Source organism: Tachypleus tridentatus, chromosome 10 (assembly GCF_004210375.1).
Source record: "Tachypleus tridentatus isolate NWPU-2018 chromosome 10, ASM421037v1, whole genome shotgun sequence".
NCBI classification, from domain to species: domain Eukaryota; kingdom Metazoa; phylum Arthropoda; class Merostomata; order Xiphosura; family Limulidae; genus Tachypleus; species Tachypleus tridentatus.
The window spans coordinates 166,528,088-166,554,697 of record NC_134834.1 but is presented as its reverse complement, the minus strand read 5'-3'; the positions used below and the strand labels follow the sequence as shown (position 1 = coordinate 166,554,697).

Here is a 26,610-nt window from a genome sequence, read left to right as displayed (position 1 = left end):
GACGGCAGTCAGTCAATCACTCAAGAATGACTGCACAAACTCATTGAAAGCAGTACTGAAATCTAAGGGAATGCTGACTGTATATTAACTTGTAAAACTGGTTTGTGTTATTTGAATGTTGACTGAATATTAACTTGTAAAACTGGTTTGTGTTATTTGAATGTTGACTGAATATTAACTTGTAAAACTGGTTTGTGTTATTTGAATTTCATTTTAACATTCGATTATTGCAGAAAAATTAGTTTGAACAATTTGTAAACTAACTGGTAAAAGTGGATCTAAGAAAGTACACCAGTTGCAGAACATTTTTTGTCCCTGGTGGCACAGCTAAAAAACCGGGTTTCAATACCTGTGGTTGGCAGAGCACAGAGAATCTATTGTGTAGCTTTGTGCCTAATTCTAAACAAACAAACAAAACACGTTTTATGAGAAATTGTAACTAAAATTATGAAAAGTTTAGATGTTTATAAAAGCCAGTGTTAATATTAAGATTTGAGATCATATTTGAACAGATCTTATTGAGTGAATTTTAACAACATGTAGTTTCACACATTTTTCTGTGATCTAATAAAAGATATAACAAATTAACAACATTTTTCAATGATGCTACTTTTTTGTTCAGACCTACTTGTTTCATCTTAGGTTTAAGTATGTACTGAATGGATTACGATGTCAAACCAATAACGGTGACGTATTAACCGAAAATAAAGTATTAAACAGAAAAACAGAGCTATAAAATCAACATGTTGAGATCAAGTGAGTGTAGATAGGTTAATGGGAACATTTTTTCACCAAGGATATTACACGGCTGACAACGTTTAGGAATATGTTTGAGCAAGACTTTTGGAAAATAGTATTTTAGCGCGCGGAAAAGCGCTTTAAGAACCGAAGACAGTCCCTTCTACAGGATCGGGGACATGCTCCCTCTGATATTATGTTATTTAATAAAAAAATGATGCGTTTCGTAGGTCAAATGTCATGTTGAATTTGACTTGAACTCAATACGTCATAGAATGGTGATATTTTGATTAAAACGTGAGACTTTTCTAGTAATGTGCGCGAACGTGAGAATAAGCCAAGATTCATTCTTAAATGTATTGAACGCAATAATTTATAAGCTGGTACAACCAGTCTACATATTTATTCAATTGTTAGTTTTAGTTTGGTTTGTTTTGAATTTCGCGCAAAGCTAAAGAAGGATTATCTACGCTAGCCGTCCCTAATTTAGCAGTGTAAGACAAGAGGGAAGGCAGCTAGTCATCACCACCCACCACCAGTTCTTGGTCTACTCTTTTACCAACGAATAGTGGGATTGACCGTAACGTTATAATGCCTCCACGGCCGAAAGGGTGAACATGTTTGGTGGGACGGGGATTCAAACTCGCGAACCTGAGATTACGAATCGAATGCCTTAACCACCTGGCCATGCCAGGCCTTATTCAATTGTCCCTATGTGTTGTACGAGTTACCTCTAACGTCTAGTTTGAGTTGGTGTTTTTTATTTTTCCATATTGTAACCCTGAAAACGTAAAGAAGAAAAAGAAACGTAGGATGACACTAATCTTAGATTTCGCAAAGTGAGCCTTTTTTTTTTTTATAAAACAAAAGTATGTTCATATTCGTGTATAAACCCACACAAATACAGAGAGATTTTCATGGAAACATCGTGATCGTAAGTTATTTTCAACCCTCGAGTGCAACTGGAGATGATTTTTAATTATGTGTTAAAAAGTTTTGAAAAAGTAAATGATCTTACTAAAGACTGTGTCTGTGCCGTATTAGTTTCGTTTTGGCAAAAGTTACGTATGAGAGATACCACAGTGCAAATGATTTACCAGCTTGGGTAAAAATACTATGTCAGTTTTCGATCGAAGCCACATAACAAGAACTACTGGTTCCAGATATTCACCTCTTTTCTATGGATGTAAAAGGAGCTTTTATTTAGAAGCAACAAAGAAATATCAAAATTTCAGAATAACAACGCCAGATTCAGATTAATCATGGCTTCAAATCAAACAGATAGAAAGCAACTGGCTTAACAGGTTTTATTTAAAATTTTTCTCAAACATTAACTTATCGTGGAAGTGACAAATATCCGTGCGTGTAAACTTATTTGTAGAACTTTATCATAACAAGTCACGTATTTATATTTTAATTAATTAAGAAGATTAAATTAAATTCAAAGCTGCTAGCTCATACGCTGTGCATCAGATAATTTATGCAGCACATAAATATTACAAGGTTTTGATTACTTCTGTCTATCTCTAGGGATGTTATTTGCTTAATCAGAGGAATCAACTTGGTGTCATGAACGTGTATTGGGAAATTAAATGTACGCTACAAAATTTCCATTATTTCGAGTAAAATGGAATTAAAACTATCAGCAACTCGTGATCTAATCGATAGATCTGTTAGCTGTGTGCTGCGAGTAATTACCTATCGTTATCAGCATGGAAGAACATGACAATGGAAAGACTTTAGGCTTAAGAAGCTCTTCTGATTCTAAAACATATGTTACATTACTTACAGTTGTGTTTGTCAGGACATTATTGCTACATCATCTTTATCGGTAAGCCTATTCATCTAATTTTTTTAGTTATTCTAGTCTTGTGAAGGTCTTCATTACAGAGAAAATTCAATTTAACTTAAATCGGCCGGATAAACCGTAAAACCAAGCGAAAGGTCTCTTCGACACTAGATATCGTAGATGTAGTGCGGTTGACTTGTTTTAACACATTCTTTCGTGATTTCATTTATGGGTCTTTTTGAATAACACTGCACGGCTTGTCAGTATAAATATTGCACGTTTCCAGAAGGTAAAGCCAGATTCACCACTGGCATACAAGCTTGCTTTTAGCTGATAATACATTTACATTGGCATTCAGTTGTGGCTGCGAACAGTTGATTCAGTGTGAGAACAGGTACTCTATGACTACCGAGAGTCATATTTTGTGAACAATTGTTTTGTCTTACTACGAGTTTAATATTAGCAATTCTGATTATTCTTTAATTGTTTTATAAGTTTATTATGTTTTTCATACTGAGACTTATAGTTGTATGAAATGTTGTTTCTATTTCTAAACACTAAATCTTTTAAGCACGAAAAACAAGAAAGAAAGCCAAAGTATCTATATATATACTTTAAATTTATTGTAGTTTAGCTCATTTTAACCTTCCTAACTCAAGGTGGAGCTACAAATGATTGTATCTGCTAGTTGATTGTGTGAGTGATTTTGACTACATTGATTATGTATCTAACAAGGAAAATATTAATTTAAGGCTGCAACTTTATTATTTTTATGTTTTTGGGTAACGTGTCCATTACAATAAATGAGCTTAAAATGATTGTGTAAAACTACGACTATTCATAAGTAATTATTTTATACAGTTATACCAGCATACAATATAAAATATCGTAATAACTGTCAGTTTATTCTTTATATTAAGGTAAAATGGACGTTCTGACAATGTAAGAATGTCACAGAAGATAATAGTATATAAAAATGAAATAGGCTTCCTTACCTGTTCAGTTCAGAAACTTTAAAGAGCTCTGCATGATATAGAAATTAACAACTAACACTTAGATCTAGTGATTTGATGTAGGCAGAAATATAACCAGTAATACTTTTCTCAGTATCAAACAGGATACAATCGTCTATAGAAACTGTTGATAACCACGACGAAACGTCTACCACTAAGAAATAAATTTCGACAATGACTGTTTTGTAGTCAGTGTATACAGAGTGTTACGTGCGTATATAGTGCCCGTATAGTGTTGCTATGGAACTGCGTGTCTCAAAATTACAGTTTGACATTGTTTAGTACTTCATAAGTAACGTGATGCTACCGAAAATGGATCACTCTTGGGAAGGATATCTGACATATTCTTAAGATGTGTGTTTCCTTTAACTTACTGACACTGGCAGAGAAAGGAATATGGATCAACTTGAGGAAGGGACCATCCAGAAAGAGACCTGCAATAAGTCTTATCTCGGGTGTGGTAAGTAAAGGGCGCTGTCTTGTAGCGGATTAGTTATGAAACTTAATGACAAAAGCTGTTCACGTGTCCAAGGTAACAGAAAGAACTCAACATAAACAACAAGTACTTCCATATGGAAACGAGGTCATTGTACCTCTCGTTCAATCGTTGCATACTTCAAGCAACTTAAGAATAAGATGGATATTCATGCTATTCCTTACGAAGACATATCAATAAAGTCGTCGGATGCAAGTAATAGGGACATTTATGTAACTGGACAGTTGAAACGAATACCGTCCTCGTACACTAGATTGACTATGGGAAATAAGCAGGGAGAAGTGGTGTGCTTTGGATAGGACATCCCTACGATAGAACTTTTTACAATGGAAACTACACTCCAGGACTAGTGTCAACATGCACAGTTGTTAGATAGAGCATGACCGGACGTGGAATACTGACTATAATTATATTATGTTCCAAAATATATTTTATTATAACACACTAAACCTCTGTATATTGACCTTACACACTTCTATTCAAACATGCGTGAAAATATTTCAATCCTTACTTTTGTAACTGCTTCAAGTACATACATGTTTCAGTATTTACCGAAATTCTAAACATACTACCTTACTTCATACAGCAAATCCCATATCATTACAAACTTAGTCTACAATATCATGAATATGCCAGCTCCCTCTTCATCGAATTAAAGTTCGAGAGAGTGAATTATCTTTTTTCTACATTTTTATTTTACTTTATAATTTAGTAAATATGTTTGAGCCAGGCTTCTGAATTATTTTTACTTATTTAAGCAATACTTTGCTTTTCAGCTTCGCAGTTTGTTCAAAATGTTTACACGTAGGACTCAAAAACTTGTCTTCATTTACACCAACGAATCTGTACTTATGAATCATCTACGCCTGTCAATGTTTGCAAGAAAATAAATTTTTGATTAGTAATGTTATTACAGTGCAATAAGAAGTTTGAAGAGCGACTCCGGGACTCTTGTTTATTTTCATTAACATCTTTGATAATAATTGTTAAGATAAATAATACTACTAAATGGTTTCCTTAAACGATTGAGTAAATAAGTCTGTGATAGACTTATCTGATTGGGACATCATGCACGTGATAGGTTTGTTTTTGTTTTTTTGAATTTCGCGCAAAGCTACTCGAGAGCTATCTGCGCTAGACGTCCCTAATTTAGCAGTGTAAGACTAGAGGGAAGGCAAGGTACATCACCACCCACCGCCAGCTCTTGGGCTACTCTTTTACCAACGAATAGTGGGATTGGCCCTAACAATATAACGCCCCCACGGCTGAAAGGGCGGGCATGTTTTGGTGCGACTTGGATTCGAACCCGCGACCCTCGGATTACGAGTGGAACGTCTTAACACGTTTGGCCATGCCGAGCCATACACGTGATAGGAAGTTTGTTTGTTTGTTTGTCTTGGAATTTCGCACAAAGCTACTCGAGGGCTATCTGTGCTAGCCGTCCCTAATTTAGCAGTGTAAGACTAGAGGGAAGGCAGGTAGTAATCACTACCCACCGCCAACTCTTGGGCTACTCTTTTACCAACGAAAAGTGGGATTGACCGTAACATTATAACGCCCCCACGGCTGGGAGGGCGAGCATGTTTGGCGCGAACCCGCGACCCTCAGATTACGAAGCGCACGCCTTAACGCGCTAGGCCATGCCAGGCTCATGTGATAGGAAGCTTTTATACTTTGGTAGTTCTGTGATTAAAACAACACTACACTTTTAACCAGGAACACGTGAGCTTTTCCTTTAAGAGTTTCTCTCTTAAATATTGAAAAATTAATTATTGCAAGATTTTCAAGCACCAAATACATATAATTCTGCCTTTACTTATTTTCTAGAACATTCATGGACTGTCACCACAACCGGACTGTTTCTATATCATGATTGGCTCTAGCCCGGTGACGTGTCTTCATCGTGTGCAGATACGACTTTGGTGTGCTTGTGGTAACAGGGTGGTAATACTTAACAGTAGGTAAGAGATGATACTCTAAAATGTTTTAGAACTACGCTATAAGAAGATAAACACACTGGAATGTTATACTTATACGACTTTAAGGACTACACATTTGAGTCACGTGATCGTCCTTCTGTTTAAGCTTTCAGAACGTTATATCAATTACAACACTCCCAACTTTAGTAACAACACTATTTCATAGCCATTTACTTTGCAGTAGTGAAATAAGTCAGTTTAATTAGGTTATAAGACTTTATTTATTATTGATCGTTTTTACAGAATTGGAATTGGTATTCTCAAAAGTAGATCGATATTTTTTTAAACTAGAGGGAAAAGTAGTCTTTCAGTGACAAAAAATTAACCATATTAAGCTCGCACTCGGCCTCGCGTGCAACGTTAATGGTTAGCGTGCCAGACTGTGAAACTAAAGGTCATTGGTTCACGTCGCGTTATCATCAGAGAAAATTTAAAACAATCAATCAATAAAAGAAAAAAATTTAACAAACGAACAAACAAACCATACGTGATCTAAAAATTCTTTAGAAACACTCGTGCCACCTATTAGAGAAAAACAAAAAATACTATCCCAACAGCCTTTCTTGTTTTATAACTTCAATATCCCCCCCTCACTGGTGCAGCGGTATGTCTGATGACTCACACCACTAGAAACCGGGTTTTAATAGCATGTCACAGATAATCCGTTGTGTATATTTATGCTTGCTTTTAAATAATGAATCAATTATAACTTAAATATACTTAGGTAACAGGTTGTAATTGGCACAACTCATAATGCATTCCTGAAGTAATGACGTTAAACGTTTCGAATTTGTTACACTCAAAAACTTACGAAATCGAGGTTATTTCTTGTGTTATAAACATAGTTATTTCATAAGGTGCATGGAAATTGACTAAGCTAGTTTTGACTTAGAAATATACAGTTTTTCTTAAGCATGTAACTTCTGTAATCATGTTGATCATGATTTCTACTAAATTATTTGTTTGTTTGCTTTGAATTTCCCTCAAAGCTACTCGAGGCTGTCTGCAATAGTTGCCTCTAATTTTAAAGTAATAGACTAGAGGAAAGGGGAGCTATTTAGCATCCACCACAACCAATCCTGGGACTGTTATATTTAGCATCCCCCACAGCCGATCCTGGGACTGTTATATTTAGCATCCCCCACAGCCGATCCTGGGACTGTTATATTTAGCATTCCCCACAGCCGATCCTGGGACTGTTATATTTAGCATCCCCCACAGCCAATCCTGGGACTGTTATATTTAGCATCCCCACAGCCAATCCTGGGACTGTTATATATATCAGTGAATATTGAGATTGACCGTCATGTCGACGAGCATGTCCAGGACATGCGATACGGAACGCCCAGACTGCGAGTAGATGTCCTAATCACGAGGCCATAACAGGCCTGGTACTAAATAACGCACTTATAATGGTTGGCTGGGCTTTCTCTATTTGGTATCTCGGAATACTACTGTAACTAGTGGAATGTCCTTGGGTTCTGTACAATTTGACCAGTTTATGAAACGTTCGACAGTATTTGAATAAAGACATCTAATTTCGTTATAAATAAGACTACCAAAAACATGTACATCACACGGGTAACAAAAGGGAATAAGTACTAATGTGGGCAAATCCATGATGAACTAATTTAGAAAAATGTTATTAATGTACCTTCACCGTTACATTGATGTTGTTGTTGTTTTTTCGGGTGAAAAGCGAGAATTGTCTGCCCTAATCGTCCCTTATTTTGAACTTGTAGGTTGGAGGAAAGCGAGTTTGTTAAAAATACCCATGTCATGCCTTGAGGTGTCTTCGTCTGATCAAATAATTGAAGTTTGCCGTTCTTTTTATAACGCACTTACGGCTCAAAAGACAGCGAATTTGCAATAAAGGACACGACACGAACCATGGACCCTCGGAATTATAATCCGACAAACTAACCACGGGGCCTTGTTCAGTTCAGTTTTGTGCGAGGCCGAGCGTGGACCAATAGGCAGAGTATTGGATTGTAGAACTGATGTTCGTGGTTTGAGCCTCGTTAGTGTCGCGTACACACATAAAAAAGACCGCTACGCATTTTGGGCTGCAAGTGCTTGATAAAAGTAACAATCCCATCCCCTTACTTTGTCTGGCAAGAAAAATCTAAAAATTATCAGTGGGTGGTGTTGACTAAAGGTCTTCGATATTTTCTATTACTTTAAAATTAGGGACCGCTGGGGACGAATAGCCCTCTAGTAGCTTTGCAAGAAATAAAAAAAAAGAACATTTTGTGCTATAATTTGTTTTATAGATTATGAACGAAGCTTGTTTGCTCTAGTAAGGATGTATAGAAAGATATGAAGCTTTAACGGTTATGCAGTTTACTGTGGTAAATACCATATTGAACTATTATAACCTGAACCAGTTTCTAAGAACAGTAAAAACGTATGGAAAATCACAGTATGACTTGTAATTTCAAAACGTCGTGCTCGAGTTTATTTGTGGATAATTATTACTATAAACAATTTGATTAATTAGCAAAAATCTAAGTTGCAGTGTATGAGAAACGGTTTATAGAAAAAACAACAACAAAATATATCCGAGGAAAACCAGTAGTTTTATTTCTCAAGTTTGTGTATAGCTATTGTTGTGTAGTAAATGACTAATACACGAAAAGTATTTTTGTTGTTTTTTCTATTCCAGAACGTTGGATACAGTAGACCAGTTCCAGATCTCCAGCAATTTCCTGGACTATATTTCGATGTTAGTGTTGGGCGAACACGGTGTGTGGGTGACAATCAGGGGCTCTTCCGTTCTTCAGTTGTGGGATCCTACGTCCCTAGAGTGTAGGCTACTGTATGACGTCAGAGAAAACATGTATCCTAAGTCACCCAGAAAGGTTATTAATTAAACTATACGTATGTAAATAGTTATAATTATGGATAAACAGGATGAAGGATTTATTTACACGCAGACAAAGGTCAAATATTCATGCAAACATTAAAAGAAGAGTCTCTCTTATAAAGAAATACAAAAACAAGCAAGTCAAATCTGGAAATACATTAGTAATATAAGGATAGGAAAGATAAACCATACATAAATAGTTCTATAAATAATCAGACACAATTGTTGGAAGAGCAGACGAATCATTCTAATTTTCACTATTGACATGTTTGTATGAAAAGCAAGCGAAGAAACTCTTTTCTTCCATAACTAGATATAATGCTCGATATGTAAGTTTGTTTTGATAACAGAGAAAAACCTGTCCTTCCTCCTATTGTTTGCTTTCCTTGAGCTTGAATTTTATTTAACATTCATCTTTAAAGACATCCAATATAACATGCAAATATTTTGTTAAAGACAAGAACACTTTCGAGTGTTTAGTTACGGTTATCAAGAGATTTATGAAACGTGTTATTTTTCTTTCTTATCTCGCTTCTGTTTTTGTTTCGGCATCATTGACATCAAATTTACTTTATATGTAATAACATTAATAGGTAACGTGCTGCTGTTTTATGTATTGAACCCTTCAAGTTTGGTTTACTAACGTGTCAAATATATAATATTTTAGTTACTCAGATAATTAAAGTTCGTCAAAACGAAAACAAATTTTCATCGCATATTTTGTCATTACTTATTTTAGTTTTGTATCTCAAGACGGTTGGTATGAATAATAAAACTTTTATCAAAATAGAGAACAACGTTTCGACCTTCTTAGGTCGTCTTCAGGTTAAAGTTGTTCTCTGCTTTATTTTAATAAAAGTTTTAATACCGAAACCAGTCGTCTTGAGATATATTTTTATTTTACTTCAAGTGGGTTTTTTGTCATCACGAAATTTGTTTGTTTTTTCGAATTTAGAGTTAAGCTACACGAGGGTTGTCTGCGCTAGCCGTCCCTAATTTGTCAGTGCAAGACAAGAGGGAAGGCAGGTAATCATCACCACCCACCACCAACTCTTCGGCTACTTTTTTACCAACGAATAGTGGCATTGACCCGTACATAATACACCCCAATGGCTGAAATGGCGAGCATGTTTGATGCGACCGGGATTAGAACCCGCGACTTTCGGATTATGAGTCAAACGCCTTAACACACTTGGCCATGCTGGGCCAAATAGGACAAGAAACAAATAGAAGATAATTTACTAAGGGAGAAATAGAGGTAAAATAATTCGTGATGATGCCCGGTCTCACCAAACATGCTCGCTCTTTCAGCCGTGGGAGCGTTAAAATGTGACAGTCAATTCCACTATTTGTTGGTAAAAGAGTAGACCAGGAGTTGGTGGTGGGTGGTGATGACTAGCTGCCTTCCCTCTATTCTTGCACTGCTAAATTAGGGACGGCTAGCGCAGATAGCCTTCGAGTAGCTTTGCGCGGAATTCAAAACAAACAAACAAACAAGTTTTTTCTATGTTTTCCAATTCTTGATACCCGTTGAACAGTTTGTTTTGAAGTGTTTATATTCTTAGTTTTACTCTCTTCTCTTCTCTCTGTTTTATTTTTCTTCAACTTGATTCATGTTTTTTTCCGAAACTGTTTTTTCTTTCATTTTTCAGTATTATCTAATTTTTTCGCTTTCTCTCTCACTGTCTCTTATGTCGTACCCTGGTAGGAGAGCGGTACCTTTGTGGACTTATAATTCCAAAATCCAGGGTTTGATTCTCTCCGTTGAACACAGCATGTTAAATTTCTCCAAAAACAAATTATTTATTGTTGATTCATCTATATTTATGGCCCGGCATGGCCAGGTGGGTTAAGGCGTTCTGAAAACAGAACGAATAAATGTAATCGAAAATCGGAAAGAAACAAGATTAAAATGATTGACTCAAAGATTTCAACATGAATTGTTTGATTGAATTACTTCTATTACTGTATTCCGTAAAAGGTAACTCTCAATATAAAATCCAATATATTTTCGCACATGTTTTTAGTGACACCTTTCGTAAATTTTGGGAAACTTTCGTGTAATTACTTGGATAAAAATTACCTTGTATTTCATAGAATGTGACTTAATTTTAGCAAAGTGATATTTGCTGTTTTATTAGCACACACACTTCGAAATTAAGTTTTGCTTTTTAAGGTTTGGTTTATTTTGAATTTCGCGCACAGCTACACGAGGGCTATTTGCGATAGGCGTCTTTAATTTAGCCCTTTCAGACTTGGGGGCGTTATAATGTGACGGTCAATCCCACTATTCGTTGGGAAAAGAGTAGCCCAAGAGTTGGCGGTGGGTGGTGATGACTAGCTGCCTTCCTTCTAGTCTTACACTGCTAAATTAGGGACGGCTAGCACAGATAGCCCTCGAGTAGCTTTGTGCGAAATTCAAAAACAAACAAAACAAAACATGATTTGCTAAGACGATGGCGCCATCTCTAATATCCATTTGTTTTATGCATATCACGAAAACATTTTACTGCCACCAAAATAAAATATTATCTTTTCACAGAACCTCGTTCGAGATGCTATCTGTATCGTTCATTTATAAGAATTATTTTCCTAAGGCTGGGAATAGTTTTTTAACAAAATTTGTAAGGACAGTCGATATGACGAAATCTGGTATTCATCGAAAGGACACGTCGGCAGCAGCATGCAGTACAAGTTGGGTGCGAATTTGATATTATCACGTTTTTCTTACTGGGATCTCATACCAATATTTTGTTTGTTTGAAGTTAAGCACAGAAAACACAATGAACTATTTGTGTTCTACCCACCACGGGTGTCAAAAGTCGGTTTCTTGTTTGTTTGTTTGTTTGTTTGGAAATTTCGCACAAAGCTACTCGAGGGCTATCTGTGCTAGCCGTCCCTAATTTAGCAGTGTAAGACTAGAGGGAAGGCAGCTAGTCATCACCACCCACCGCCAACTCTTGGGCTACTCTTTACCAACGAATAGTGGGATTGACCGTCACATTATAAGTCGGTTTCTAGTGTTGTAAGTCCGCAAACATACCGCTGTGGGACCAAGAGCAGTAAAGAACAAAATTAATAACATTTTTAGCGGTGTTATGTAAATAAGTACAACCCGCTACCAACTGATCTATAAATCATGTTTTACCGGCATAAAGCCTCGGACCATAAACATGCCAGTTGCAATATGTTTAACGTTTATGAAAAGAATTAATATTTTTAAGGAAAAAAAAACATTTTCTTGTAAAAAACATCTCTTCAATAACTGAGAAAAACCCTTAAAATAATTTTTAAACTTGTATGTAACATGTTTAAACAAAAGTAATAATAAGGTATTTTTTTGTAGTATATTATTCAAAACATGCAAAACGAATAAATATAACGTTTCACAACAATCCTCACTTCCCATTATCGTCAAAGTTTGTGACATTTTGATGGAATTTTTGTTTAGTTTTGTTTAAAATTAGGCACAAAACTATACAATGGGCTATCTATTCTCTGCCCACCACAAGTATCGAAAGTCGGTTTCGCGTGGTGCGAGTCCGCAGACATACCGCTGTGTCACTGGGAGAAATTCTGAAGGAAGTCTCTCTCTTTATTTGTAGTTAAGCACAAAGCTACACAATGGGCTATTTGTACTTTCTTTACTACTAATAACGAAATCGTGTTTCTAGCGATATAAATCCACAGCCGTACCGGTTTTCCATCGGTTGGCCTGATGAAAGTCATCGATAACAGTCAAACTTTAACCTACGAAGACAGAATTGTTTGTTAGGTAGTTAGGGATCTTACTGCACAGTACATTCCTACCAGATAACAGTATTTGTTTGTTAGGTAGTTAGGGATCTTACTGCTCAGTACATTCCTACCAAATAACAGTATTTGTTTGTTAGGTAGTTAGGGATCTTACTGCACAGTACATTCCTACCAGATAACAGTATTTGTTTGTTAGGTAGTTAGGGATCTTACTGCACAGTACATTCCTACCAGATAACAGTATTTGTTTGTTAGGTAGTTAGGGATCTTACTGCTCAGTACATTCCTACCAAATAACAGTATTTGTTTGTTAGGTAGTTAGGGATCTTACTGCACAGTACATTCCTACCAGATAACAGTATTTGTTTGTTAGGTAGTTAGGGATCTTACTGCACAGTACATTCCTACCAGATAACAGTATTTGTTTCTAGTTAATCACAAATGTACAAGAAGGGCTATCTCTGTTCTGCCCTTCACAGGTATCGAAACCAGATTTCTAGGGTTGTAAGTTCGCAGAAATATCGCTGTTCCACTTAGGAGTAGATAAGAGTAAAATTTATAGTGCAATACATGGTGAGTGAATGAGTGGACCTTTCAGTGGAATGTATATACAGGGTGAGACACAAACCAAACCAACTTCCTCCAAGTCTTCAGAAATAGTACTTACTTGAAACCGTTTTACATTAATAATTAATCAATGAAAAGTAAAACAATTATAAAAAAGACAACATGTAAATTATTACTAGGAAAGTTAGATTTTAACCACTAACATTACAATCTAACACCAAATACTATCTTTTGGGCACAAACACATCTATTTATATATTTACACAGGAAGAAAAAAATGGACTAAAGGCTGCTCGAATTACTTCTCTTCTTCCATTTGAAGGAAGTTTACTCGTTGGAACAGGAGAGGGCACTTTGATCATATTTGATGTTTCTAGCCGTATGTCTCGTAGCGCTAGCACAGCGAACTCAACTTTCCTCGTACAAGTTTCTCCAAGTTGTGACACTTCTGATCAGTTTCAAGACGGAATACAGGTAGAAAGAAACCAGATATGCTGAATAATAAATGTATTAGTTAACAAAGAAGCACTAAATTACACAGGTTGAGATTTATTAAACGCACGAGCTCTAGGTATATATATATTTATGTCTATATTTATCATTATACGTTTCGTAATACTTAAGGCAAGTATTAAAATTGTAAGCTTTCTTAAAGAGTACGTAAATTTACGTACATTTGTAATGAAACTTTCTTGAATAAATCCGAAGCTGAGAAGAAAAGTAATCATATATTATGCTGTAGTTAAAAAAATATTTATTGTTGTTCTTTTTTTTTTGTATGTCAGGAAGTGTTGGATGATCAGACGACAAATAAACACTCTACAGGAGACAGAAATACCGCCATAATGCGAAAGAAGGACAGCAGCTGCTATACTGTCAACATTTCGACCCCTGCGGTGCTTTTGAACTGTCACCAGAGTACGATTACATCAGAACTTGCAGTAACATCTGAAGAACAAAACCTGGATGTTGAAGTTAAGTCACCTGGCTATGAGGGAAGTAACACGAGCTCCTCCAGTGGACAGCTGAGTACTGAAACTGTTGTACCCGTGACTCTTGTTGAATTCGTAAAGAAAACGGATGAGAAAAGTGGGATGCTACAGGTTAACGAAGGCTTTAATAGAATTGAAAAGGCTGATCCACAAAACTTAACCCATTCTGTGGGTTCTACTGGTATTTTGCAAAACATTCGTTTTCACAAAACTCTGGTTAAAGATATTGCAGTTCAGAGTGTTAAAAGTTCTTCTGTACCTTGCATTGAGAGAAGATTCATATATATAAATAAACGAAATGGTCTACTTGATACCAAGAACGACTTCAAAAAATCTAAACAGCGAATAGTGAATCAAGGCATGTCAGACCACTACATACAGGATTCATTGGAAAGTGAATTTTATTACAATACGAAAACATTTACACTAGATGAAAGTATTGTGGAGAACAGAAACCCATCGGATGAAGGAATAACTTTTCACTACCCATCTTGCGATTGGCGTTTCTACTGTGCACCCGCCACCCATGATTTTACTGCACATCACGCTGAAAATTGTGAAAGACTATATCACAAATTATCAAGCTCTCCTGAAGCCAAAGAATCTGATAAACATGAGATTAATGGTATTAATGGAGAGTTAAGTAAAGTACAGAGTAAGGAAACCACACTGATAGAACGAAATCGACGCGATCATAGAGACTGGAACAGTTGGTTTGCAGGCAATAATTTCATTCCGAAAAACAAAATTCGTGACGTCAGTATTAACCCAATTTTTTCTTTCAAGGCCCCATGTGATACTGGTCTATTAGAAAATGGTCTAAATAGTGTGAAAAATTCAGTTTTCGGTGACAGAATTTTATCCAGACCCGTCAAACCACCGTCTCAGTTACCTTTGAATTTACAGAATTCTTTGAACTATAACAAGAAACGTATCTGTAGATGTAATTCATTGGAAAACCTGTCTAATATGAGAAAGAAGGTTATAACGAAAACTAAGAACTTTACATCTACTAGTTTTGAAGACTTACGCGGAGTGTTGAGTGGAGACACATTAAGTGCTTCTATATCCAGCGGTAGCTTTGATTTTGATGACATTTTTGTGAAGTACACAGATGACGAGTCACGCAAGTTATCTTTTGTTACGAAAAATAAAGGAGAAGCTACTGCAGAATCTGTTCTTGAAGATTCTAAAATAAATAAAACTCAGAATAAACAAACAGTCAGTGGCGAATATTCTGAAAGTATAGTCACTTTAAATCCACCAAGAAAAGCGAATTCACCAATTTCTTTTTATTCAGAACGTACAGAACGTTCAGTCGATTCAAGTTTACCGCCATGTTTGGAATCCATGCTTCCAGATATTTGTTATCAGTTACCTCGTTGGCACAAAGACGGTCTAATCACAGAAAGTGATTCCAGTTCTCTTCTAAGTGCAAGAGACAGTTGCTCTAGTTGCCATATGAATATGAACCAGATTAGCAATACATGTAACTGGGTCAATGATGAAGATTTCTCCACATCCGCCTTGGATAAGGACAGGTTCACACACCACATGCTACACCTGTCCGATGATGGTAACAGCAGCTCACTGAAGTGCAGCGAAACAGTCAGTAACGTGTCTTTCAACAGCAGTGAATCTCCGTACACGTATCAACTGATTCTGCAGGAAAGGATAAAGATTTCTGACAAACCCATCCGATGCTTGCTACTGACCACGTAAGTTCCAACGTATCTAAACATGATAAATTCGGGGGATGAGAAAAAGTCTAAGAAGTTTTGGCATTCTTGGTGGTTAAGTTTTTTGGAAATAAATAAATGTAGGGGATCAGATTTTACAACGTAATTCACCAGAATAGTAGATTATGTGTTTGTTCAAACGCAAACACAAATTTACAGTTTTAATACAAACATTCTAAAATATTTAGTTTAACTAAATGTTAAGTTCACATCATAATATCCGCATTTTTTGTGAAATGCTCTTCCTTGAGTTGTTGTGCATATTCGATCTTCGTACGATTAACCCAGACAAATGTCTTCAGTATATTTTTATAACACCATTTGTTTGTTTGTAGAGTATGCACAAAACTACAAAATAGTTTATTTGCGCTCTGCCCATCATAGATATCGAAAACCGGTTTCTAGCGTTGTAAGTCATCAGACATGCATTTGCGCTATCGATGGGCTTTTCTGTGGTATCATAATGTAACAATTGACTTTAGACGATATACCTTCCTCCATATTATCTCTATTGGTCATCTCTCTAATATGTGAGAAATCTCTACAACTACAATAGGTACTCTTTTCCATGAAGGCCATAATCAGCTATATCCTCTTGTCCATTCTGGCCACAGTTAGCTTATACAACCATTCAATGTAAAGAGTTTTTCCCTTATTCGCCAACCACATTTAATTCTAAAAAGACTTCATCTCTTTTTTTGTGTGCTTTTACATCTTTTGTGTGACATTCATTCTTCATATAAACGTAATATTTCTGTACCTGGTGTTTATTGGATCAAATCAAATTTCTACAACACCAATTCTTTTGACAACACCTTTAAATCTTCTTATCATTCCATCAATTTCCTCAGTTTTAGATTGGCTATTGGATTATTTCTCTTTAAAATCGTATTACAAACCTCGACTTATGGCTCAGTATAATTCTATGAAACGTCTTCTTTGACTACCTCAGATTTCTTAATTATGAGTATACGTGAAATCAAACTACTGCTACATATCTGCACCACAGCAAGCTTCTCTAGCAGGCCATTTATTTAACCTATGTATTTAACCCTCATACGTAATGTACCGTTAACTGATGTGTTTTTGTTGTTGTTATTGTTGAATATCGTATTCCTTCTTCTAGACCGCTCAGACATCTTTGGTGTAACACATCACTTCGTCTTTTAATCAAAATGTTCATGTGTCAGTAGTCAGTAGAAACTCAGATCTTTTTGTTGAAACAAAATAAGAAAAAAAACAGTTGCTGTGCAGAGAGATCCAGCTTATGATTTTTAATCCAATTCTGATATAGTTACTCACACAGCTGACGTGAACACTATTTTTATTCAGGTTCAGACAACCAAATTTGTCCTTCACTGACATTATGGGCCCTTTTTATGCTTTCACCAAGACTTCTATATTTTCTATTAAAATTAGCGATTTTTTTACGTTCTACACCACTTCCATGGAAATTAGTAGTTCGCCACAAGTTTTTAAAACTTATTATATATCCTTCTTAACTTATTATATACCCTTCTTAACTTTCAACAGATGACTTGTTTTATATTCTATGTTCCAGGTTGATTTCGTACCCTGTATCCAATTTCAGCAACTTCTTATTTTCCTTTCCTTACACTTTTTCTGAAGGATTATAATTCCATTAGGCCTCAAAGATCTATGCCTTTTTAATAATTCTAATTCGTATTCTAATTGTACGTACATTTGTATGTTACTGTAGCTCATTCCCTGATTGGACTACTTTCCAGATTTTCTTTTGCACTTTTATTTTATTTTTTTTTATCTTCTGTTGTAATTTTTTTTATTTTTTGAGTCTACTTTCTTGCACGCAACTGTCGACTCATTTTTCATCTTCAATTAATTTTATTTCACGTTTCACATTATTTTTTACACACTGGAGTACTTGTTACTCATCCCTTTCCATTTTTTTTACTTTTTATTTTTTCCACTTGTTCGTGTCTTGAAGAATGTGCCAAAGCACCTTGAACTCATTAGGTTCTGATCTTAAGAACTGACGATAATATTATTTAATTTGAAACATATTTTCTTTGGAAAACGAAGTAACGTCTCTTTATTAGATATTCCTAGACAATTACAAATACTCAGGACGTTTACGCACTTGTGTGTGAGTGTAAGTCATTTTACCATCATTCTCGTCGCACCAAACATACTCGCTCTTTCAGCCGTGGGAGCGTTATCATGTGATGGTCAATCCCACTATTCATTGGTAAAAGAGTAGTCCAAGGGTTGGCGGTGGGTGGTGATGACTAGCTGCCTTCCATCTAGTCTTACACTGCTAAATTAGGGACGGCTAGCGCAAATAGCCCTCGTGTAGCTTTGTACGAAATTAAAAAACAAACAAACATTTTACCCTTCTAGGCTACTCTCTTGATGTTCATGTCTCTAAAGGCTTCACCATTTATTTTCAGCTATGTGTTTAACCACACCCTACATTTTTATATATTTTTATTTTATTCGCTCTTACTCATTGTTCTTCATTGACATGATTAGACTATAGAATGTATACTTCTTTTGTATTCTTCACGGGATTTCTTCTCTTTGGATTACCCACCATTCAATGTAGACCGAAGAAAGAGAACATTTTTTTTTATGAAATGACTCAAAATTTAATTCTAACTACCCACTAATAAGATGATCTTACACCCAGTAGTACGAAATAAAAAGCTGAAACTGTTCGAAAGTTATTCAGATAACGGCTTGATCGCAAAAGTCCGCGAGAACTTCAAGAAAAGTTTGTTTTCCCAAAGGTATCTGTTTCAAAGAAGTAAAATATATTAAAACAAAGGAAATTACATTCGTAACTCTTTCCCCTGCTTAACTATAAGCAGGCTGCATGGAAAATATATCATAATTAATTGACGAACTGTTCGAATATTTATGGTCGTCAAGTACTAAAGTCCCATATGTATAAAGTCATGCAATCACATTATGTAAATGAGGAAACTAATACTCTTCGTTTTTCTTCTTTAAGTTAATTTATAGTTTAACAGTTAGTTGGTGAAGTTGAGTTAGATTACAATATATAACACAAATTTTGTTCCTGGATAGTATGTGTTCTTTCTTAATTGCTTATGTTGCAAAAGTACAGAAAATGGCCATTATTCCATCCAAACTTTGCTTTTGTGACCTGGATAATAAAATTTAGAAATTAACCTATTTTGATATATAAAAACGGGCAAATTTACACGTTTTAATTTACATAAGGTCTGAATAGAACAATATATAAATCAAGATTTACATTAATTTATATTAAAGTTATACAAAAATGTTTAGAAGTAAGTAGTTTTTCGAGATTTGCGACTGTAATGTAAATCGCTTTCACATATCAGCCCAAAGATTCGGCATTCGACTTTGTTAGACCAAGATCTCTGATCAAGTCACTGAGGTCTCTTTGGTTGGGGTAGTATGGGTTTCTCTCACCAGCTGCACCTTTGAAATTGTAATCTGTATCTTCAACGTCTACCTCCTCTTCTGATTTGCTGCTCTCTCCTGAGGATGGCTGCTTTCTTTGTGGCAGAGTTGGTACAGGGAGCTCAAGGCAGCGTGGCACTGGAGCGATGGATAATGGAAGATCCGGATACATGATAGCAGATGCATTCTTACCAGCCCGACGTTTGGAAGGGTCCACCATGCAGAAGTAGCAATTGCTTGAGTGGTCAGTGGGTTCACGCCAAATTCTTGGAATAACGAACTACATGGCTCTCTTTTCCCCTCTGTACCATCCTGCAAAAGAGCAAAATAAAATTGTTAATATGAAGAATAAACTTATTTCATCCACAACTAATGTATAAGAGGCTCATACAAAATATTTTATATGTAATTTTTTTCCATACTATTGGCAATTAAAGATAAAATAAAAGTTATATAAATTTTAAAAGGTCTAAAATTTGTATAATATAAAATCTTACTATTCAACCAAGCAAAAATTGTCCGTCTTACCTTCTAGAGTTTTTTTACAGTGCTCGTAGGTAAAACGAGGTGCCCAGGGTTTGTCTTGATCCCTGACAGGCATGCCGAAATATACCTTGTTGGCTTCACATATTGTAGCAGGTGCTGTCACAGAGTACTTTTTCGCTCTTTTCTTGATATATTGGCCACATACATAGCAGAATGCGTCTGGAGAATGCTTGTAATTTCTTGATACAATCTTTGATATAATCAGATAGGTCTATATGTTCACTTTGGCAGCCAGAGCTAAACTGAAGTGGTGAGTGGTAAGCCCTTACATGTATATTACTATGGAAAGTTCTAGAAAATTCTAAATGGTTCTTGAAATTTTTCGTAAGTTCTACAATATTCTAGAAAGTTCTTGAGAATTTTTGTAAGTTCGAGAAAATTCTCTATCAGCTACTCAGCACTGAATCTACCTGGAATGTTCTGTAAAATGGGTAAATTTGAAAATTTCATTACCCAGGTCACAAAAGCAAAGTTTGAGGAGAAAAATAGGCCTTTTCCATTTACTATAGGCATAAGCAATTGGGAAATATCACTTTTGCCCAGGAAAAAAAAGCGTAAAAATTTTGTTACACAGTGTAATATAACAGACGTCATCATTGTGGTGTTTTCTGAAATGCAAGATTTGATCGATTGCTCGCCTTTCAATTATAGAACATTATAATTCACCTCCTCACATTTTAGTTCTTTACTTACTAATAATCTGTTTCTTAGCAATAACTAAATACCAGTGAAACGCATGGAGAGGAATAAATATGTCACAACATTGTTAAATAGTGGAAGTGATTGTTGAGCTTCCCGTGATTTAATTCAGGAAATTACGTCACTCTTTACTTTGTTCCAAGAAAAGAAATAAACTTCTGTAGTTACATTTAGCCACAGTGTAGGAAATTATTCATCACATCGAATCTATTAAATACTATAGCTTTGCTACTTTTAATTTTTTTTAATTTAACCAATGAGAAAAACGATATGAATGATTCATAAGTTGTTGGCCTATAGGATTTATAAATGTTTCTTTTATTTGTATCTGCCTAATGCATTTCTGGAATACGGTTTAATAAACGATACACCGAGTGCTTCATATTATTATTTTTCGTCTACGTTATTATTGACGATTAGTAATTCTGATGAAAACACTTGAAGTAAACAGTTTGGTTAATTCGATCATTTTGCACAAAAGCTTGTGCCGTGATGCTGTGAGTGCCAATTCTTAGTTTTCGTAATTTAATTTATCGAAAAACATCGCGACAAATTACTTCAAGTGTTATTATTATAAACACTTATTTTCCCAGAAGAATCATATTTGGAAATGTAATCATATTTTATTTGTCTGAGTAATGGAAGAAATCCAGATTTATAAATTATGCAGATGCGACGGTGAAGCGGCTGTAATAAGTTGTGCTGGTTGCTGTGGTGATGACGAAGCTGTTTTGAAGTGGACAAAAGAGGGAAAAGAAGTAAGCTCGAGCTCGAACGTTAAGTTCTTAGTTGAGAAAAACTAAACCTAAATATATTTTATTAAACTAAACCTAAATATATTTTATTAAACTAAATCTAAATATATTTTATTGAACTAAACCTAAATATATTTTATTTTGTTAAACATTTAGTCTGAGCTAACTATTAAACTAACTATTATTATCTTTTTAGTAATACGAATGGAAAGAAAGTTATATATTCTTAAAAGAATTGAAAAACTGATTAGTACCAATTATAGAAAATGTGATACACTTAATGTCTATTTTTGCAACAAAAACTATGTCTGCGGAAATGTCACGTTTTGAACAACTGCCAGTGTTGTATGTGACGACGTCAATGATTAACGAAAATGAGAATTCTCGTCATGTTGGTGTTTTCTTTCACGTTTTCTCTATGCTCATGAAGGTGTGACATAAACAAGTTCGTTTTTTTGTGTTAAAACTTGGCTGTTTTTTAATAAAAAAAGAAAACTTAAGTACTAAACATTTTATTTAGTTCAGAAACAGAACTAGACTTTATTGTTTTTACTAACTGAAAAAGTAATGTGGTCGAAGAGGAAGACTTGTACTCACGCTAACGATATCAAGCTGCCATAGCTGCAGAAAAAAATGCACTGTTGTAAATTTACTTTCTTTGAATATTCATTCAAAGATACACAAGGGCTGTGTGTAATAGTAAAAAAGCAGCTGGTCAACAGCACTTTTCGCCAACTCTTGGACTATTTTAGTCGTTATTCTTATAATACACATAAGGCCCCAATTTGCAGTTTTGCGGCTATGGGATGCAAAACCTGGGTTCATGGATTTAGAGATTGGCTAGTTAGTACATTCCATTCTGACCATTTTTCACGGTTATTTTAACAGTAACTATCAAACACAATTGACATTTTAGTTATGTGTGTGTTTATATGCATGTATTCCTACTTCTCATTAAAAATATTATTTTATTGAGCAGAAATTGTGGACCAACGATCCCATAATTGAAGTCTGTCCTTATACCAACACCATAAAACCCTCACCGTATGCACGATCACGCATGCCCAGACGCTCATCATTCAACACGAGTACCCTGACGGTGTTAAGTAACACCACTGAAATGGAGTCTTTTTTAGCGTCTGGCCGCTTGGGTTGGTGTTCGATGTCATCTTCTGCATCTAGCGCTTCAAATGTTATGAGTAGTGGTTTTGCCAAAGTACAAAACATTTTTTCTAGAGTGCAGGAAAACAGTTGAAGGGAACTAAGTAACCAGCCATCTTGAAAGAGACTCAACGTACTGACTCTTTATAAACAACAAGAGACCTAACAGGATTTCTAAAGTTCTAATATTTGGTAGCAGCCAAATAAACTCTTCAAAATATTACATTTGCAATGAAGCCAGCAGTTTTCCGTGATTAACAAAAAATACTTTTAATTATATCACTTTTTCTCAAAATATTTTACCTTATTGTGTGTGCCCTGTATTTGGAGACAAAAGTGCCAAAAATATATCTATGTGTATTTTAATATCAGTGTTCAATTGAAATTGGTTTGAAATATATATATATAACTTCCTATCACCTCATTGTGAACGTATATTTTTGTTCTTTACAGTTGTGTATATGTCAGAGATTAGAAGTTTAAAAAAAAACTTTCTTTTGTAAACTGTCTCCAAAATAAGCGTGACAGTAACAATCTTGTCAGGTTTCACGTATCAGTATTGTTGGTGAAGAGAAATTTTGATGAAAGGTATGTTATAAAGTTTCTTGCTCTTTTGATGGCACGCGATCATGACCAGAAATGGAAAATGAATTATTAACAAGCTATATAGAAGAGAGAGAAAAATAAGAAAATTCAGATAAAATGTTCAGGGTGTATCAAAATTTAGCCACATTTTTGTTCCTCATGAATTTGGTTTGTTATATTTCTGAAGAAATAAAAATTATTTCTTTTGATTTGTATACGTGCCCGCCATCTGGTGAAATATATTATTTTGAACAGGTTATTTTGGAAAAAAAGAAAAAAGAAATACTTTAATGCCTGAACATTGTCTTAATAATTAATTTTAGTTTCCTTAAGTACTCTTTATTTTGAGCAAGTATACTGCATTTCCATTCCAAATGTCACGAAAAAAATCGATAAATGAATGAATAAGTTCGTTCACTCATCTTCCTCAACTTAATGAAAATTGATGAAGAAATGTGCGATATTACAACAAGCAAAACAATTTAAATAGTGACGTATAATGTTTCACGTTTTAATACAATATTTCTTGTAAATATGTAAGACTCAAACAAGTATAAATTAATTAACCTGAGACGTATCGAATATTCCATCTCAACAGAAGAGAAGCATACATACGATAAAATGTTCAGCTTGCCAATATATCATTCTATTAAACAATCAGAAAAAAAGTATTATTGTTTCTTTGGAAGACGTTCAAAGCTATCTAATGTATATCTGTGCTAGTCGTTCCTTCTTTTGTTTTTATAGACTAAAATGAAGGTGATCAATCACTAACACCTATAGTACATTCTTAAGCCACTTGATTACAATAATGGAATTAAAGTGTTATTCTTATTATGCACCCATATTTCCAAAGTGCGAAGCGCGTTTTTTACCAGTTATGGGGCTTGAAACCCCTTGTATTCACAGTTTACTACCCTAATCACTAGGCACAACTGGTCCGATCTCATTAGTTGAACTAACCTGAACCGACATCGTAAATTGAGAACATTTTTTTAGGGACATTTATAGCAAGAAAGAATTAACCAACCTTTTCCTATTTTTTGAACACTGGATTAGACAACCAATGCTTAGTAATATATGTTTACAAAAAGCTGGTGCTGAAAATATCTCTGCCAATACTTAAGGTTAAATGTTGCGATAATGTGTTATTATATGTGTCAGGAAATAAGACTAGGAAAAGACATTGACGAGCTAATGCGTTCTGGCCAATTTTAAGACTCCTTTCGTTGAATAACCTGACAAAAACTATTAAGTAACTTAGCAAGAATTTTTAGTAATAAAACTGATTTATAGATATTTCAATTCGTCAAGGGTGAGGAATGTAAATGAATAGCATGAAAGGTCGAGTGATTAGCTTGCCGTTACCGCCCATAAAAAGAAAAAACAACGTTCTGAATTTTGGTTCTAAGTGGCACATTATAACTGTTACAGTCAAATTACACTATTTCGTCTTACAAAAGAAGCTAGTCACGACTTTTCGGTAGGTATTGTTTAGTAGCTGAACTCTCCCTAATCCGTAATTTAAAACTTAAAGTTGGCTGGCACAGGTATCCCTTATGTAACTTTGCACGAAATCCAACAACCAAACAAACTGATCCTGTTCTCGAAATACAATAAACAAATAAGCTGATCATATCCTGAATGCATGGTGCAGATAACTGCATTTCTTGTTACATAGACTGTGATCTTGGTTATAATGTATATAAACAATGATTGAAAAAAAAATGTAATATTTTTAAAGTAAGAAGGCTGTCAAATAGTCGTAAAACTAAAGATTAAAAATGACTATTTGTTATATAAAACATATTTTATAATCATTGTAGCGAATTTTGCCATAAGACAATACTTTTTAAAATCGGTTTAATATGCGTATTTAATAAAAAAGTAAAACATCATATTTTCAAATTCCTAACAAACGAAGTAACTTTTACCATGTTGAACAACAGTTAATTTATTTAGTGATTATAACATAGAGATGGAAAGTTCTGTTTTATTGTTAGCTTGCGCTAATTAATAAAAATCCCTAGTGGTAATAAGTGATTATTATTGAAGTTTTAATATGATACAAGGCTTCAAATTTTCATTCACTGTCTTATTATGTTACGGCTTTAATTTTATAGACGTAAAAATGTTTTTCCTGTTCATTTTATAAAACACTGGATCAATATCAAAATATCCTAGATTGTTTAAAACACTTTTATGCGTTATAAGTAAGTTATGCGAAATTTTATCTCAAAATGTACGTAAAATGTATTATTAGATGAGAAAAATATAAGAAGGAAAGTATTCTGTTAATAAGTTATTTACTGGCTTAGGACTTAAATTGATTGTTTTGAACAATATTTGTTTCTATTAAAATTTCTCGGATAACATGAGCTTTGATGGAATGTTTTCTATTTTTTATGAATAAACTGAATTTGAAAATATTCTTTTGAATCTACTCTGCGTTTTATCGCGTATTTCTGAAATTATGTACATAGTAAAACGTGGAGTTTATTCCTAGGCTTATTTTCAACAATAATCTTTATTCATATGTGATTTAAGATTTCCAAACATCTAGGTAAAAAGTTTTGAAAATATTCTGTTCTCGTGCGAAATTTTTTATCTTGGAAACTTTGTTGGTGAAGTTTATTACATGGGTGTGGTTTTATTATAGTAAAGCTATATCGAGCTATCTGCTGTGTCTACTGAGGATAACCGACCCCCTGATTTTAGCGTTCTAAATCCGTAGACTAACCGCTGTTCCAACAGGAGGAACTTTTTCCTATGAAGTATATGTGTGTGTATTCCATTCTTACATTTAGCGATCACACTTTTTCTGAATTATACGCAAGGAAAGAAAAACGGGAAATTTAAACCTCCCTGCAGTAGTCGATTGCCATTCTTTTACAGTAATTTTTTTACCAATCACCAGCTTAACATGGCTTCTTTGATTAATTTGGGCTAGGAAGGTCTGTTTCAATAGAGTATTATGGTTAACTTAGAGATAGCGCATTTTAGTTTTTAAAGTAATCATTAATTATTAAAATAATTAACAACTTTCATGCTGCTAAGGTTAGCAAATTGGTTAATCTTCGAAGTAATAAGTGTTCAGAAATATTTAAAACTATTATAGAACCGAGTCTTTCATTTCAAAATTGAAAGAAGACTGTTATTCGTCACGTTTCTTGGTTTTAAATGTTTTACTTCGATGTTCTCGAGATGATGTGTAAAAGAATAATTAATCTTGGTGAGTAAGTGTAATATTCAAGTATAACTTCTTAAATAAAAAATTATAATTATGTGTGTGAACACTTATATTTTTTACCTTTTATTTCTGGCAAATTTATGAGAGAGATCCCATGGAAACAAGATATGTAGGTGGGTATCTGCAGTTTGTCTAACACTACTTTCTTAATTTGAACGCTATTCGTTGTTCAGTTAATACTTCTCGAATAATTTTTTCTCGGAAAGGAATACATTAAGATTTGAAAACAGAAAGTTTACAGTGAAGA

General features: G+C 34.6%; 1 protein-coding gene across 1 annotated transcript in view; it reads left to right on the top strand.

The window, feature by feature from the left end:
* Positions 1–26,349, top strand: part of LOC143230859 (uncharacterized) — a 226,756-nt gene extending 200,407 nt beyond the window's left edge. The window contains exons 24-29 of the mRNA XM_076465126.1: positions 5,864–5,997; positions 8,681–8,876; positions 13,472–13,678; positions 13,990–15,914; positions 21,283–21,370; positions 22,347–26,349. Of these exons, the coding sequence (XP_076321241.1) occupies positions 5,864–5,997; positions 8,681–8,876; positions 13,472–13,678; positions 13,990–15,914; positions 21,283–21,370; positions 22,347–22,622 (2,826 nt within the window). The 3' untranslated portion in view covers positions 22,623–26,349. The remainder of the gene's footprint in view (positions 1–5,863; positions 5,998–8,680; positions 8,877–13,471; positions 13,679–13,989; positions 15,915–21,282; positions 21,371–22,346) is intronic.
* The last annotated feature ends 261 nt before the right edge of the window (positions 26,350–26,610 follow it).